This window comes from Pipistrellus kuhlii, unplaced genomic scaffold, assembly GCF_014108245.1.
Source record: "Pipistrellus kuhlii isolate mPipKuh1 unplaced genomic scaffold, mPipKuh1.p scaffold_m20_p_11, whole genome shotgun sequence".
Taxonomy (NCBI): domain Eukaryota; kingdom Metazoa; phylum Chordata; class Mammalia; order Chiroptera; family Vespertilionidae; genus Pipistrellus; species Pipistrellus kuhlii.
This window is the reverse complement of record NW_023425416.1, coordinates 35,939,713-35,957,592: the sequence shown is the minus strand read 5'-3', so window position 1 is coordinate 35,957,592 and position 17,880 is coordinate 35,939,713. Positions and strand designations below refer to the sequence as shown.

Sequence of the window (17,880 nt, the reverse complement as noted above, 5' to 3'; positions counted from 1 at the left end):
ATCATACTGTGCTTTTTACTTCTTGGCAAATAATAGGTCTTAAAAAGACTAATGACAAGACCCAATTTAAAAAGAGTTACATTCTGTGGAAATTTAAAATAAAAACAATAGTAACAGTGGAAGTAGTGGTGATGGCAGGAAAGTAGTGGCTAATTTAGACGAACAATTTTAAGACTGGATTTAAAGTCTTCTCACCAGGGTTGCAATCTGTAAGAAGCGAGCAGATGGAGAGGAGAACCTTAGAAATGGTGAGGGCCGGACTCCAGTTGTCCTTTAGGATGTCCAGACAGATCACGCCTTGGCTGTTAATATTACAGTGATAGATTCTTGTTCGGAAGGTAACCTAGAAGAAAATGTAAAGTTGTTATAAAGAGATACACCTTTTATTAGACAAAATAATCTAAGAGTCATTGGCTCAACCACATATTTAACTTTTCCTTTGACACATGAGAAGAACCAATAAACAAAAAATTACTATTTTAGAACTTGTCCTTCTGGGCACAGAGAACTAAACTCCAACAGCAAAATCATGACATTCTGCTTTTGACGAAGTGTCTTATCATTTAACTAATGTTCTGGGGAATGAATTTACTTTTGGTGCAATTGTAGGAATGTTCATAAGAGGAAAATTAACTTTGACCTCTAAAAATTTTACAAAGAAAAAATGTTTTCAAAAGTAAGTATTTCAAAGGAAACTTTTGTTGGATTCCAGCTGTTTTAAGCACTGTGTACATAAAATTCACAAAAAAAGCATAGGAATACTCTAAAAAGGAATTAAATACATACATTTAAAGACATAAATTGGGGCATGTATATAAACAATATACCTAGCTTATAGAAAAACTGTATTAATTACAACTTGGAAACCCTTTTTCCTTAAATTGTCTATTTTGAATATAGTATTAGTGCAGCCTATGATAGCTAGATCATTACTGTACTCTGCTTAGGTCATTTTGAAACATGTGCATAACATTTTTAAAGAACTTCAATTGAAAAGTTAAGTCTAAATCAGTTTTGTACTCAGAAAAAACTGTTTTACAAAAGTCTTATGTATGCAAAAGATTTTCATGCTATCATCGTTTATTAATATTCTCAAATTTAGAAGTTGAAATGTAAAAGAATCTTGGGCTTCTAAAGACTAGTTTTCTTGTACCTTAATTTTGAAACGGCTTGAACCAAGAAATACACACATCGCAGATTTTTATAGGTGTTGCCATCCCCCCAGGGCATCCAGCATACACTCAAACATGAGATTGTACTTAATTCATTGGATGTTGAGTCTCAGAGAGTATAGATCCAGTATTCTACATCTGCTGAATAGCATGGTGCCATTCTCAGGTGAGATCAGTACTCCTATTAAGAACTGACCTCCATGTTACACCAGATAACCTCAATATCCCTTCCTCCACACACAGCGCCCTCCCCCCCAATCATCTAGAAATGTTGAAGAAAATATAACATTCTTTAAAATGAATAGGCGAATTTGCAAGAGCAATCTTGAAAGTTGAGAATTGAAAACCAAAAGTTACAGTAAGCACATGAGCTGATTTGCCAAGACTGAGGCTTGGGGAAGAGGGAGGGAATGAAGGATGGAAGTCAGTCTTAAAAATTGAAGCGCAATTTGTGATGCCCTGGTGGAAAAGGAAGATGAAACCTTAGGACTGTATATGGCAAAGGGATTAAATTGAGAACCTTTACATTAAATTTTGACATTTGCGCAGCTTTCAGTAAGTGGGTGGATTTGGAAAGATAATGCCTTATATAGAAATAGCAAATACACTTGCCAGAGAAAGCCTGGGCTCTGGCCTGAAGAAAAAACTGTTTCCCCTAAGAATTCCATGCAAAGACTAACTAAAAGATAACTTAAATGACTATTTCAATCTCAGATTTAACATATGTTTTAAGGCAAAACCCATTTAAAGCTAAAATGAATAAAAATAGAGATAAATGTCAGGGGAGGGGTGGTTAGAGAGCAATCAAAGGACTTGTATGCATACATATTAGTATAACTAATGGACACAGACACTGGGGCAGTTGGGGCTTGCCCGGGGTGAGAATGGCTAGGGGGACAGGGGAGAGGGTCAAGCGGGAGGTGAGGGGGAAGGAGACATATGTAAAACTTTAGACAATACATAAATAAAAAATTTAAAAAAATCATTGCATTGTGATGCAATAAACAATTCCTCAGGGAGATATAACAATTCCAAATATTATATCTAACAATATAGTAAAAAAATATAAAAAGTAAAAATTGGCAAAGAGAAACATCTGTACTGCAGTAAGTAATAGGTCAATCAGATAAAAATATAGTAAGGATACTGAAAATCTGAACAACCAAATTAACCAAATCAATGTACTAAATGAAGATGAATTCCACACTCAAAGAGAACACATATTCTTTTCTAAGCACATAATAAACATAATAATTGATCATATGCTAAGCCACAAGGGAAGCTTAACATATTTCAAATAATTATTAAGACCATAAAGATTCCCCATCACATATTTAGAAATTGAAAAACACATTTTCAAGTTAACTATTAGATTAACTAAAAATAAACAGCTATATTTATAACTGAATGACAATGAAAACGTTGGCTTGCCATCACCAAAATTTGTGATTTGAAAAAAACATTTATAAAAGAATATTTTACAGTTTCAAAAGCATGTATTAGAAAGGAAGAAAGATATTTAATGAGTTAAGTGTCCACACAAGGAAGGAAAAAGAATAAAACAGCGATTTGCAACTGGTGTGCCACAGGAATTTTTAAAACATGCAATATCAATAGATGACTATTTTGTCAGAGGCATCGACCTCTTTCCTTATCAAGTTAAAAAAACGACAACATTCAACACAACAGCCATCTGGTGTGAATGAATTAAAATTATACCTGTTTTTTTTTTTTTGTCAGATCAGCAAAAAATACATTTTTTTTTGGCCTGCTGCAGAATTTTATTAATTAGTTTACATGTGCCATGAGATGAACAAGGTTGAATATCGCTGGAATAGAGTAAATCCCACGAAAGTAGAAAGAAATAAAGACATGAGCAGAAGTTAACGTAACAGAGAATACCTAGCAATATTAAAATTCTGCAGAAAAGTCAGAGTACCTATCCTTAAAGGGCTAGATGAAAAGATAAAATATTTTTAATGATTCAATATAAGTGATAAATGGCTTTTATATATAATAATGACATTTTAAAACTTATCAGATATTGGTAGGCTACTCCAAGCCAGTTAATCCTCAAAACAACTTACTAAGGGAAGTAGTATTATTATACTCACTTTAAAAATAAAGAAACTGTTATTCTCTGGGGTGATGGATGTTAATTAAACTTGTTTCACAATATATGTATATATCATATGTCTTACAACTAAAACTAATACATTATATGTCAATAATCATATCTCGATAAAATTGGGAAAAAAAAGAAAAAGAAAATGCACAGAAAGATTAAAGAATTGGCTTATGGTCCCACAGCAGGGAAGTAATTGGTGGATCTAAAATTTGAACATAATTTTGTTGATTCAAAAACCTATGTTCTTCTACTCAGACTCAATGCCTGCTTTCTAACTTTTAATTTGTGAGATAATTATAGATTCACATGAAATTGCAAGAAACAATAGACAGATCACATATATTCTTCACTCAGTTTTTCCCAATGGTGACATCTTGCTTAGATGGAGTATTTTATCACAGGAAATTGACACTGATACAGTGTTTTGACCTTTTCCATGTATCTTCAGTTTTATATGCACTTGTGTATATACTAGTGTTTCTATGCAATTTTTATTGCATGGAGATTTGTGATCACCACCACAGTCAAGACAGAACAGTTCATTATAAACATCCTGTGTGCTGCCCTTTAGCAGCCAGTCACCTTCCTCCCTTCTTAATTCTTGACAATCACTACTCTGTTCCTCATCTCTAGAATTTTGTCACTTTAAGAATGCTATAAATGGAATCAAACTGGATGTAAGGTTTTTGAAATTGGCTCTTTTCACGCTGCATAATGCTCTTGAGAGCCATCTAAGTTGTTGCATGTATCTGTAGTTTTTGTTCCTTGTTACGCTGAGTAAAGTTTCCTGTTATAGTTGTGTTTAACCATGTATGCACCAAAAGACAAATGGAATGTTTCCAGTTTTTATTTATTACAAATTAAGCTATGAACATTTGTGCTTTTGTGTGCACATACGTTTTTATTTCTCTGTGCTGAATGCCCATGAGTGCAATTATTGGACTGTATGATATACTTCTACTTAATTTTGTAAGAAGTGGCCATACATTCTTTTAGAGCAGTTGTAGCCTTTCACATTCCCACCGGCAGTGTCATCCAGTTTCTCTGCGACCTTGTCGATACTCAGTGTTATTACCATGGTTTATTTAGCCATTCTACCAGGGTGCAGTGACACCTCACTGGGGTTTTAATCTGCATTTCTCTACTTGTTAATGATGTTGAACACTTTTTCATGTGCTTATTTGCTTTATGGATACCCTCTTCAGTGAGAATGTTCCTATCTTTTGCTCATTTTCTAATTAGATTGTTTTTTACTGTTGACTTCCTGGTGCTTTAAGTGGAGATATTTAATGAGAAGTATAGTTAGATTAAAAAAAAAATAAAGCATGAGTTTACAAAGAATCTTGTGAATTTTTTTTAAAGACAGAGAATGTTTTAGATTTTAATGTTTTATAATACTGATAAAATGTGTACTTGGGTGATGTTTGTCAACCTCTGTCCTGAGAAGTGTTAATAAATAAACGAGACTGACTTATACAGGTTGGTTGATTGTTCCTATATGTTCTGATGATATAGATCCCACAAACAACCACCTTTTGAAGCCAGAAAAACATTCACGATCCCAGAATTTTAAGAAGTGGCATGCATTTACCTACTGTAATGTACGCTTGACCTCTTTGGGGTTCCCGCATCATATTCCTACCTCTGTTACCAAACTTGCCACAGGACCTCCTCAGCAAACTATGAGTTACTCATGAAAATATGTTCTTTCAAGCGATGTCCAATGCAGTCTTGGCACATAGAAAGAGCCCGCTGTTCACTGAACAAACGCTAACACATCACAGGCTAGTGTTCAAATAGAAAAGTGCTTCTCTGAGGAGCTGTGACATTATTGCTCTTTAGGTAAAAAAACACACGCAACAGTTTAGAACCACAACTATCGTAGATGGAAAGCTGGAAAACTGTGGAGAATACCCTGAGGAAGCTGGAGATATTTTTAATATCTTTCTATACCATAATGTTACTTCACCAAGTTGTCCTATAAATTCAGATATGTCAGAACTCATTTCATACAAGGTAACCAATAATAAAAGATATTTATGTGCCAAGGACTCCAACACAATTGTTTTTGTTGTTATTGCCATTGCCTATTTAAATATTCAAGAGAGCTTTAAAAATGTATGGACTGGTCACATGAGCAAAAGGGTTTCACAATCAAGGGAAAAACTTGCTGACAAAAGCTCTTGAAACAGGCAGCATCTCTTCCAGACCCCATCAATAGAGCAGAAAGAATACATTCAAACTGGTAAGATATTGCTGGCAGTCCTGACATTAGTGATGCAGAAACAGAAAATGATGTTCTGAATACTGACAAATATCAACAGATTTGTGACTGTTAGGAAGGAATTTTTAGAGGCCGAGAAAGCACCCCCTCCTCCCACCCTCACCCTACAGAAGACTGCTCTGCTGTCTGATTCCATTTTCCAGAAGCCCATCATGTTATATCTTATTCAGGGGCTGGGCAGCAGGACATTCTTCACTTCACCCTCCTGACAAGTAAACAGACAATAAAAAATGACTGGAAAGAAAATTCTAGTTCCATTGCAGGGTTAATACTCACTGGGTTCCCTTTCTTCCACAGCCTACACTTGCATGTGCATTTTTTTTTTTGCTGTATTTGAAGCACAGCTCAATAATGATGTTTACAAAGATAGCTATCATTCCTCAAGGAGTGGTAAAATTATACTGAGAATACTGTTTTCAAAGGCAGGGAAAATAGCACATTTCAGAACATTTAAAGTTTCTATTAAGGAAAATTTAAAAACATGATTTGGATATAGTGATACTGAGAACTTATTTATCCAGAATGGCTAATTCCCAGATAACTCTGAATGGGAAGGGTTTTTAATTTATGTGTGATACATAACACCCACACAGACATATGTGTGTATGTGGTAGACAGAATAATGCGCTATCCCCCAAAGATGTCCATGTCCTAATCCCTGAAACTTGTGAATATGTTACCTTACATTAGGGGTGTCGAACTCAGAGACGGGGCCAAAATCTAAAATCCAGCCTAAATCGCGGGCTGAATGGTTTACTGAACAGTCATAAACTGTCATTGTGATGGAAACGCAGCGGAGTGCAGTGATGACAGCGCAGTGCGGGCCACATTGCAAGGCCTGGCGGGACGGATTTGGCCCGCGGGCCTTGTGTTTGACACATGTGCCTTACATAGTAAAAGGGACTTTGTAGGTGTGATTGAGTCAAGGATCTTGAGAAGGGGTGATTATATCCTCAGCCATCTGGGTGAGCTCCATATAATCACAAGGGCCTTATATGGGGGAAGCAGGCGATGTGATGCGATGACGGAATCTAATGTAAATGTGAGAAGGAACCATCAGCTGAGGAAGGGAGTGTTCTCCCAAACTGGAAATGGATTTCTCCTAAAACCTCCAGAAGAATTGCTGACACCTGGATTTTAGTTTCCAAAAATGTAAGACAAGTTCATATTGTTTTAAGCCACCAAGTTTGTGTCAGTTTGTTACAACCAACAAGAAATGGATCCAACATGTATGTATTTCCCAGTCATCTTATTACTTTATCTCAAAAGGTACCTTAAAATGAAGCTGTGTTATTTCTCATTAGAAGCCACTGCTCCTTAAAAATAACTTTAGAGTTAACAACAAAATTCTTCATGTCGATTGCAGCACAGAGAAATGCTACTAAGTAGTGAATAGAAGCTCTGCTACTCTGAGCTTCTATTTCCTGACAACATGAGAGACTTAAACTAGATTATTTCTAAGACCCATTCTAGTTTCAAGATCTGTGAGTTGTACTGTGAAAAGAGTATATGATTTTGGGAGTTAGATAGATTTGGGCTGGAATCCGACTTTGGGCAACATCTCTGAGATTCAGTTTCTTCATCTGAAAAATAGGGAGATAACTATACTCTTAGTGGCTGTAAAGACTGAACTACAGGAGAAGTCCAAATACCATGCCTGGTACCCAGTGGGAATTCAAGTAGTGTTAGTCTTCCTTTCTTCTTCATATTTCCTAGTTTTACAAGATTATTTAAGAATGCATGTATTCATGTAATAATTCCCCCATTACCTGGATTTTAAATGTATATATATATGTGTGTTTTACTATTCCCTTGCTCTGAAGAATATACATTTCATATACAAAGAGTGGTTTAGTAAGGGAAGAGAGATCATGTAGGGCTAATATGCTAAGTGTCCAACCACCCGACCCGTCGCTATGATGCGCAGTTACCACCAGGGGGCAGATGCTCAACGCAGGAGCTGCCCAGCTGCAGTGACTTGGCAGTGGTGGTTCTCGGACGACACACCCTGAAACCAGAGAGGAGGGAGCCCGATTCCTCGCGGGGCCGCATGATTTCACCTTCAGCCGTGGGTTACGTTGTTGCCGGGGGCCTGTACACTTGCAGTTGTGTTCCACACCCTGTAAGACAGCGACTATGCAGAGTGCCCTCTCGCACTCTGGGACCCCTTGGGGGATGTTGGAGAGCCGTTTTGGCCCCATCCCTGCAGGCCAGGCCAGGGGACCCACTCTGCAGACGCAGAGGAGGGACCGTGAGAGGATGGTTCCAGGGCATGTCTAGCCCATCTCGCCCAGTTTTGCCCGGCCCGGCAACCTTCTAATTAATTTCCTTTCAATGGGTATGAATTCGTGCACCGGGTCACTAGTATTTTAATAAAGTATTTGACAAACTGATTCTACACATAATTTAGAAAACTCTTTTAAAATAAATATCTCCAAGCTGGAAAGCTGCTAATGACATTAAAAATGATCATTTAAAATAACATTTCAACAATAACCTTTATTTTTCACATAGCTTCCATGTTTTGAAAAACTTTTGCTTAGGAAATAAATAGCATTGTGATTCTACCGAGGAGGTGTGAGAGCAGTGAGAAATACATTCCTCTAAAAAATACTTTTCCATGAAGGCCCAAGAGAGGAAATATTGAGAGCCCCCATACAACAATCAGTATATCATGTTACAAAGGTCTAAAAATAGCAGGGTTAACATCATTCAAATTATTCTTGGCCACAGGCTCATTATGAAATGGTAGTTTATTTGAACAGGCTGCTAGTACACATTTCAGAAATGTCAGTGCTTCTACCCTCCTTGAGATTTCAAGTGCTCTGTTCTTAAAACTGACTTAAGAGCACTGTACCAACACCTAGCACACCCTAAGATTATTTTATTAGTTTTTGTGTGTTCCTTTTTAATTGCTTCTTTTTTTCTACTGAATTTATTGGGGTGAAACGGGTTAATAAAATTATATAGGTTTCAGGTGTAGAATTCTATAGTACATCTTCTACATATTGTATTGAATGTTCACCATCCTATGTCAAGTCCTTTTCCATCACCATTTATCCTCCTGACCCTTTACTAAATTCATTTTATCAGTTCTAGTAGTTCTTTTGGAGGAATATTTAGGGTTCTCTATATACAGTATCATGTCATCTGCTTGTAAGATTAAAGTACTAGTGACAAAATAAAAACTAGGAAAACCAATATAAGTGAGGAAATCACAAATCTCAAAGAAACTCTAACAAAACAACCTCTCCCAAAGTAAAACTAACAAAAAAATAACAAACAAACCTGGAGTTACACTTGCCCTCGGATAACTGGCAGTAAAGAAATGAGAATGAGATACCAGTGAGAGCGCACAGTGTGCAGAGATGATGCCCACCCAGCTGGGCGTGAGACCAGTGCATGCTGCATTTCACTGCGGGCCACAGCTTTTCAACACCTTTCAAGTAAAACTCAAATGATCACAAATAAAAGACCTTTACAGCACACACATTTAAATTTAACACCTTTCTCAGCTCCCTTTAAGAACAGATATAGAAACACAGGCAACTAGAAAATTCCCCCACCCTGAGCAGTGAGTCTCTTAGGAGATGGGAGCATCTCAGTCAATGCCCAGGGTCCCTTCCTGCCAGGCAGCAACAGATGGCTCCCAACTCTTTGGCTAGTTGGTATGACTTGGCTAGGAACCAATAACTAGATTCCTTCTTATCCAATTTATAAAAATTCAATTCACCTAGAGTTTTTTTTTTTTTAGTTTTTTTTTTTTTTTTTTTTTTTTTTTTAAAGGTGTCTATATTGAATAAGGCTTAATTTGGTTCTTTTCAAATGTGTGTTTGTTTTATTAACTAGTTCTTTTATTGTTCTCTATTCCACCTTTTTCTCTTTAATGATTATCTTGTCTCTTTTAACTTGTTCTACTGTCTCAAGTGTCAGAAATGGTACTCTAGCAGACTATCCCTTAAGGTAGAATCACATCACAGTGTGGACTGTGATCTTTGAATGTGAGTTCAATCCCAGTGTACGTTACTTATTATTCTGCAGAAGTGCCTTGGATTATGGAGTGTTTTGCATTTGCTTCTTCATGGTTCTTGAGGACTACACTAGTTTGATACCAGACTACCTTATATATGCAAATATATAGGGCATAAAAATCATCTGTTAGGAAGAGCACACTGACATTAAAATCTTTATAAAAATCTCTTATAGATGATGTATCAATTACTTTATTTTGAATAAGATACTATTTGGTACAGGCACCATTGCCTGAAACCAGCCCAATCAATGCTTGTTTGGCATGCATATACAGTTACTTTCCTCAAACTGTTAACAAAGTTAACAAAGGAAAATGCAGAAATTTATTTATTTAAAAAAAAATATATATTTTATTGATTTTTTACAGAGAGGAAGGGAGAGGTATAGAAGTTAGAAACATTGATGAGAGAGAAACATCGACCAGCTGCCTCTCGCACACCCCCTACCGGGGATGTGCCCGCAATCAATGTACATGCCCTTGACTGGAATCAAACCTAGGACCTTTCAGTCTGCAGACCGATGCTCTACCACTGAGCCAAACCGGCTTCGGTTTTTGTTTTTTTTTTTTTTTTTTTTTAATATATTTTATTGATTTTTTTACAGAGAGGAAGGGAGAGAGATAGAGAGCTAGAAACATCGATGAGAGAGAAACATCGACCAAAAATGCAGAAATTTAACAGAGCTCTAGGAGTAGGACATTCCTAGGAATACAACTTCACCATTTGAAGCTAAGATTTTAGCAGTGTTTTTTCCTTTCATCTTCATCAGAGGATATATATATATATATATATATATATATATATATATATATATATAAATTTGATTTTAGAGAGAGGAAAAGAGAAAGAGAAAAATCGATGTGAGAGAGAAACACTGATTGGCTATCTCCCATATGCGTGGCAACCAGGGACTCAAGCCTGCAACTTATGTATGTGCCCTGACTGGGAAATCAGCCCTCAACCTTTTCGTGTACACTGCAGCGTTTCCCAAACTTTTGACATATGTGTACCCCTTCTATAATTTTCGTAACGCTGAGTACCCCTCATACTCATGAGAACGTAGAATTAGGCGCAGCTAAGCACGGTGCAGTGCATATCCCCACCAAACTCCGGTGCAATGTGTACCCTCACCAAACTCTTTCCGTACCTCTGGGGGTACGCGTACCACACTTTGGGAAACACTGGTTGGTATTCAGGATGAAGCTCCCAACAACTGAGCCACACAGCCAGGGCTTACCAGCCTTTTAAAGGTAATTTTAAAAAGCAATACAGTATATTAAAATAATTAAGCAATTTTTAAAAAGGGTGGCTGTATGTGTTTTTTATAAATGGGTTTTGATGGTTTGAAAAAAATTTTCCAGTAACATAATCACATACAGACTCAAAATAGCCAAATCCTATACAACTGAGTGGGCAAAGAAGATGGTCTGGTATCTAAACTTAAACATATACACAAAATATCAACTCAACGTTCTTGCTGTTTTACTTTATTGAGCATATACACAACAGGTGCTTCCTCAATGCCTGAGAGAACCCAAAGGCCTCTGAGTTTAACATTCCTACCATCGGCATCATCTCCCATCCCCAAATCAGGTATCAGCACAGCTGCTCTTGAACACTGAACTTAAAACCATTATGTGGGGCTATGGTGATCCGACAACACTTATTTATCAATTACCACTGCACAGAAAAGACGTAATTTAATAGATGTCCAATGAACCTATATTCCTAAGACAAGATGATTCAGTTCTGATTTATAACTGCAGAAGTGTCTCATACATAACAACGATTAATTATAAAACACAACAGCTGAGGCTCTTAATGGATTCCATGTTAAGGGTATAATAAATGACTGACCACATGACACTTGCTGTTAAATTAAAGATAGTGACATAAACACAAACATAAGGAGAATGCCCTTATTTTGTTTATATTTTTCACACTACTCAAGGCAATTCAATAAGATGCAGCATATTTACAGATTTGCCAAATGTAAAATGGAAATAATAAACAGACTTCTTTTAATGCTTGGGAAAGAAGTAATACATTTTATGTTTGTAAACATACGCAATGACAGTTAAATTTATCTTAAGACTTTAATAATTTAATATACATACAACACAATACAAAGTATTCATTATGACTAGCTAGAAATGGCAATTTGCTTTTTCATATAGTCCACAACAGTGTAAACTATATTTTAACACAATCTAAAATGAAACAATGTCTAATTCTCCTAATGATACAATAAATTAACAGCAATTATAGAGTTGGCTGAATGCCCACTCTCTCAATGAGTGCTATATAAAACACAAAAGAGACATTCTTTGTAAGTGGCAGAGTGTTTATAAATATAACTTTCCACACTTTGCATATATCCTAGGGAGGGTAATGGTACTGGTTCCTTATATTTTATATCATGAAATTAAAAAAATCAGGCATGTGTACCCCAGAAACTTGTAACCAAATAAAGAAATAAGTTAAAAATGGGTAACAAATATGCAATGTTTATGTGCCAGGCACTGTTCTATGCAACTTGCATGTATTACATAATTTAATCTTCACAATTGCCCTGTGAGGTAGATGCTATCACTATACTCATTTCATGGATAAAGCATCTGGGACAAGTTCAGAGGAATTCAAATGCTTTAGTTGAGGCAACTCCAGTAGTAAGTGGGGCTTGACAGGGGATCTCAAGCCACGCCAACCGCCCACCCTCCAATCCTGGCACCAGGCCAAGGGACCTGAGGCTATGTCCTCTGCCCCTCTGCCCGGTGGGGCTTGACAAGGGTGGGGCCGGACAAGTCTTGATCTAGCCCAATGGAGGAGTGGGACAGCTGGGTCTGGGTGTCACACGATTTTGAGGTGCATGTGGGTGGGCAGGGACTTGACTCTGGATCCCGTGCTGCGCCCCAGACTCTGACAGGAGGAAGGTTTTCATATACATTTTACTAATTTTCTTTCATCTCTGACACTTTTCTTATAGAGAAAGGGCAAAGAGCAATATTAAATTATTTTCTCTAATTAATCCCTTTTTAAAGTGCAGGAATTTCATGCACTGGGCCACTAGGTATTTTATATCAGGCAATCTGTTTCCTTCTCTTTTGTTTCTCTCCTATTTTTTATCCATTTACAACTTAATCTCTGTTATCATTCTGTGATTTCTGACATTTTTCCCCTCTAGTCTCTGTTTCAATCTCCTAATTACCTTGCTTCATTCACCTCAGGACTTCTGAAGTCTGCTGTTTTAAGGTTATCTTTTCCCTCCAGTATTTTCTGTAAGACTACTTTCCTAAAAACACACACCAATAGGCTAATTTTCCCTAAGGCTATGTGGAAATGTATCTGTTTCTAAAAAAGGAGTGAAATAGCAATGATTCAGAATTGTGTGGAAAAAATACACTCCCATTTTCTAATGTTCTATTCATGCTGCCTAAATACCAGTCCATAAAAATAAATAAATAAATAAATAAATAAATAAATAAATAAAATGAAGTAGTATCTTAAAAACTCCAGGCTGCTTTTTTCTTTCCCTATAATTAGCAGCATTCAACTCTGTATTGTAGAAAATTGGCTGCTGTGGCATAAAAACAAATGTTATCTTTTAAAAGCAAACAACTGCACCACATGTGGCTTTTAAAATAAATAGTGCCAACTTCACTTTACAAAACTAATGGCTGTATGAACAGCTAAATGAAAATGTAAAAAATGAATTTTGTAGACAGGCTATAATGAATGTTATCTATAAAGGGAACACATTTATATAAGGTCCTCAAAGGTAGGGATTTTATGATACTGATATTTACCCACTGTAGGGAAGGGGAGGGTGTCAACATGTATTTGTTCAATAAACAAATGAAAAAAATATAGAATATTTACATTTGAAAAGAGACCATACATACCATGACTAAAAACAACAACTGATGGAGAACTTCTGATGTTATATCACTTAGGTTTGCACTAGCTATCATTAAAGGGAAGGGTAATATATTGACAAATGTATGACATGTATAAAGAAAAATATATTGTTAGTTATTCAAATTTTGATTGGAGCACTTTTCAAAGATTTTTTATTAATATTTTGGTCAGTAGAGATTATAACAGTCTCAAATACTGACTACAGACTTAGGTTTAAGAATATTTCATAAATCCTTTATATTAGAATATTAGAAAATAAAACTGACAGACACTATAGAAGTATAAAATATGCCACTATATTTTATCTATTTCAAATAAACAGTATAAAATTAAAAAATTTTGAGTTTAGATAAAAATGACTAACAAATTGCCCTCTCTCCTCCACTCCCCATCTCATAAGAAGATTCATGTACTTTGTTCTAATAATATTAGAAGAATGCACTTTTCTTCAAACCCTATATGAATCAGTTTCCATTACTTTTCATCTAGAGGCCTGGTGCACCAAAACCGTGCACTCGGGAGTGGGTCCTTCAGCCTGGCCTGTGCCCTCTTGCAGTCCGGGGGCCCTCGGGAATATCCTTAGTGCTGCCTCAGAGGCTAAAGAGGCTCCTGCCACCGTTGTTGCACTCACCAGCAGCAGTAAGCCTGGCTTTTGGGAGCACACTGACTACGCTGAGCATCTGCTCCCTGGTGGTCAGTGCTTGTCATAGCTACCGGTCGTTCCAGTGTTTGGTTGATTTGCATAGCAGTCTTTTATTATCAGTGCTTTAAAATAAAATGCATTGCTTTCTACTGGGTCTACAGATGCCCTTATGACAAACATTTTTTTTTTTTCCTTTTTTAATCCTCACCTTAGGATATGTTTAAAGAGTAGGAGAAAGAGGAAGGGGATAGGGGAGAGAGGAGGGAGAGGGAAAGAGAGAGAAAAGAGAGAAATGTCTATCAGTTGTATTTCTGTATGTGCCCAACCAGGGATTGAATCACAGCCCAGGTATGTGCCCTGACCAGGAATTGAACCAGAAACCTTTTGTTTTATGGGACAAGGCTCCACCCAACTGAGCCACCCGCCCAGGGCAGGCAAACCTTTTCATGGAAAAAGAAGACCCTGTTGTCCAATATATCTAATTCTGTGGAAAGAATGAGAATGTGCGCCTATGTACAAGCACACACATGCTCTTACTGAACATTTCAATACTACACACCAACATAGCAAACAGATTTTTGAAGTGTTACAAAGATGTGACAAGCAAAATGACTATCTGCTTATCAAAAGTACTATTTGCCTGGTATTACAAGACTGAAAAAAGGCTTTGTTCTCAGCTTAGTCTGATGTCAGTAGGCAGAAAAGAAAACCAACTGACAAATAGGTAAAGCATAAATGTCAGACTGAAAAGTTTCATGAAAGAAGTTACCAGGTGGATGTAATAGAGAAGAACCAGTGTGGAACTATTTGTATAAGGTGGTCAGGAAATGTAGCTCTCATTAGATAACACTAAAGATGAGGCCTGAAGAATGACAAGGTGCTGTTCATGTGAAGGATGGATCAAACCCCAAGGCCTTGATGAGCAGAAAGGAGGCTGAGTGAGGCAGGTGGAGAGGTCATGAAGCCAATGTAAGAAGTTTTAATTTTATTCTAAATGTAACAAAAAGCAAATAAGGAGTTTTAAGCCGGGCAGTTACAAACCACTGACAGTTAGAGATTAATGTTCTCATAGAGATTGTTAAAACTTTCTCTTTTGCAGAGGAAAATATCAAGTTCCAGAATTCAGTGTCATCAAAAGTTACTAGTTTGAAATTGTTAAGAGTATAAGTTACTGTAAGTTTTCCTTTCAATAGGAAAAAGGCCAACCTTCAGACACATAGAAAGATATTCTTACTCATAAGAGAAATGCACTTATAATTAAACATTCTTAACTATTAGATTGCAAAAGGTCAAATATTCGGTGGTGTCACAAAGCATTGGTGAGAATTTAGGGAAAAGGCAGGTGCATCTAAAATTGGAGTATAATTTGGTATAACTTCTGAAGAGCAATCTGGCAATACTGAACATTTCATATATCCTTTGTTGTAATAATTCCAATGAAAGGAATTGATCCTACAAATATATTTGCACAAACCCACAAAGACCATACGTACAAAGATACTCAGTGAAACATTATTTGTGATAGCAAGATATTGGAAGCAACCTATGTATCTATTGTAGGGAACCTGTTGAATAGATTGTTACATTTATTCAGTGAACTACAGGATGGTGGCAAAAGTAGGTTTACAGTTTTGGGTATGCGAAACAGTTTATTCTTGTATTATTATTTGTTCATTATTGTGTTATCTTCTACACCAACAACTGTAAACCTACTTTTGCCCAACCCTGTATAATGGAACTAATTTATTTACATGAATGTGGGACAAACCTGAAGATGATAAATGAAAAAAGCAAATGCAGGAAAAAAGTCCTTGGGAGGGGAATGAAAATGCTGAGCAACAGGGAGGAAGACTTAATTTTACTGTATATCTTTGTGCTGTTTGAACATTATACTGTGTAATCTGGTTTTAAAAGCAAATCACCAAAGAACAGGTGATGTTTTAAAGTGAGATGAGAAAAAAAAGTCAGAAAATGAAGAAAATAACTGGAAGTAACCTGAATTAAACATAAATATTATGCTTTCTGTGTTGCATATTATTTCATTATTGTATAAACTATTGCTTTATATAACCTACACTGTGTGGCCAGATTATTATGATCTCTGAACACATAATAATCTGGCCACTCAGTGTGTGTGTGTGTGTGTGTGTGTGTGTGTGTGTGTGCGCATTAAAAAAATAACTCCTCAATCCCCAAACACTGAGGACATAATGAATGAAAAAGAGAAAAAGTAAGTTTTGTTAATCTTTTCAATGATCAGTCTTTCTTTTAAGAAATCCACTCTGGAAATTTATAGTTCCAAAACCTAGTTTGGGTTGAAAATTTGACCATTTCTATAGGTGAGGTCATTTATTCTAGAATTTTAACTCCCAAACCTGTATCTCTAGCTCCTATCACTCACTTGAACTCCAGACATATGAAGCTGCCTAACGAACATTTTCCACCCATGTTTCTACCAGGTCATTCAGATGAGAAGCCAGAGAGCCTTCACAGATGTCTCAAATCAGTCTCCACTGGATACAAATGATACTTCTAAAATAGTGCTCCAGGGAACATTCAGCAACATCTGGAGACATTTCTGTTACAAATTGGAGCAGGGGAGAGAGACTGCTATTGGCATCAGTGTTTGGAGGCCAGGGATACATCCTACAATGGAAAGAATAGCCCTCCATGACAAAAGTCTATCTTGTCCAAAGTGTCAATCACACTGAAGTTGAGGAATGTTTTATGATATCTGGAATGTAAACTCTATACAAGACTCACTTCTGCACATTCAGTATCTGGACTTGCATGTCAGTAACACATATTTACTGAATAAAGAAATAAAAAAAATTCATATATTGTTATTCTTGTCTTTATCCCCAATACTCAAACTTCATACTTTTCTAGCCTGGATTATAGTGTTAGCTCCTATTATTCCCGTTTTCCTCATGCTCCCTGGGATTGTATCTTATTCATCTTTACACAGAGAGGAACTTCAGAGTATCAAGGGCTCAATAAATCTCTGCTTTATAAATCATCCTTGAAATGCATTTCAAAGAGCAACCAACTTACAAGAATTTTTGGTAAGTTCTGCTAACATACTGGTATCATACAAAAAATGTACACAATTGCTTAGAACAGCTACACCTGTATAAATCAGTGTAGCTATCTGATTCTAGGTCTATTTTATTTATAATCTTTAACTTCTGTCTAACTTTGTTTCTCTTTACTTCCTGCAGGGCAAGATCTGCATAATACTTGCATAGACCAGTCTAGCATATCTTTCCCTGAATTCAGTGGCAGGCTGTGATTACAAACTGAATCTGATCTTGGGAACTAAGAACATTCCTTTTTCTAGTTTTCCTTGGCCCTGTGTGAGCAAATCTCTAAGAGGCTGCTATCTTATCAAGAAATCCAGCATTAACTCTAAGGAAAAAAAAAAAAATCAAAGAAACTTGATCATTTCCATAAAGGAATTGATATTTGGCTGGTAGTCTTAAAAATTAACTCAGACCTTCCTACTATATCCAAGCTTGAACAAAATAACATTATATATAGCTACCCAAACAAGTAATGCATTTAATAGAGAATATTACAATCTTTTCTTACATGTAGAATACTATTCCCCATCTCATTTCTCAAGTGGATGACAAAATTTGTTTCAAATTTACAGACACTCAATGAACACAGGTGTCTGTTCCATGTTTTGATGTGGTACCATC

General features: G+C 36.4%; 1 protein-coding gene across 3 annotated transcripts in view; it reads right to left on the bottom strand.

The window, feature by feature from the left end:
* The window catches only part of LOC118715399 (ubiquitin-conjugating enzyme E2 E2), a 205,353-nt gene that overhangs the window by 24,789 nt on the left and 162,684 nt on the right, over positions 1-17,880 (bottom strand). For all 3 annotated transcript variants that reach the window (XM_036431599.2, XM_036431601.2, XM_036431600.2), the window contains exon 5: positions 196-343. In XM_036431599.2, coding sequence (XP_036287492.1) covers positions 196-343 — 148 coding nt within the window. The remainder of the gene's footprint in view (positions 1-195; positions 344-17,880) is intronic.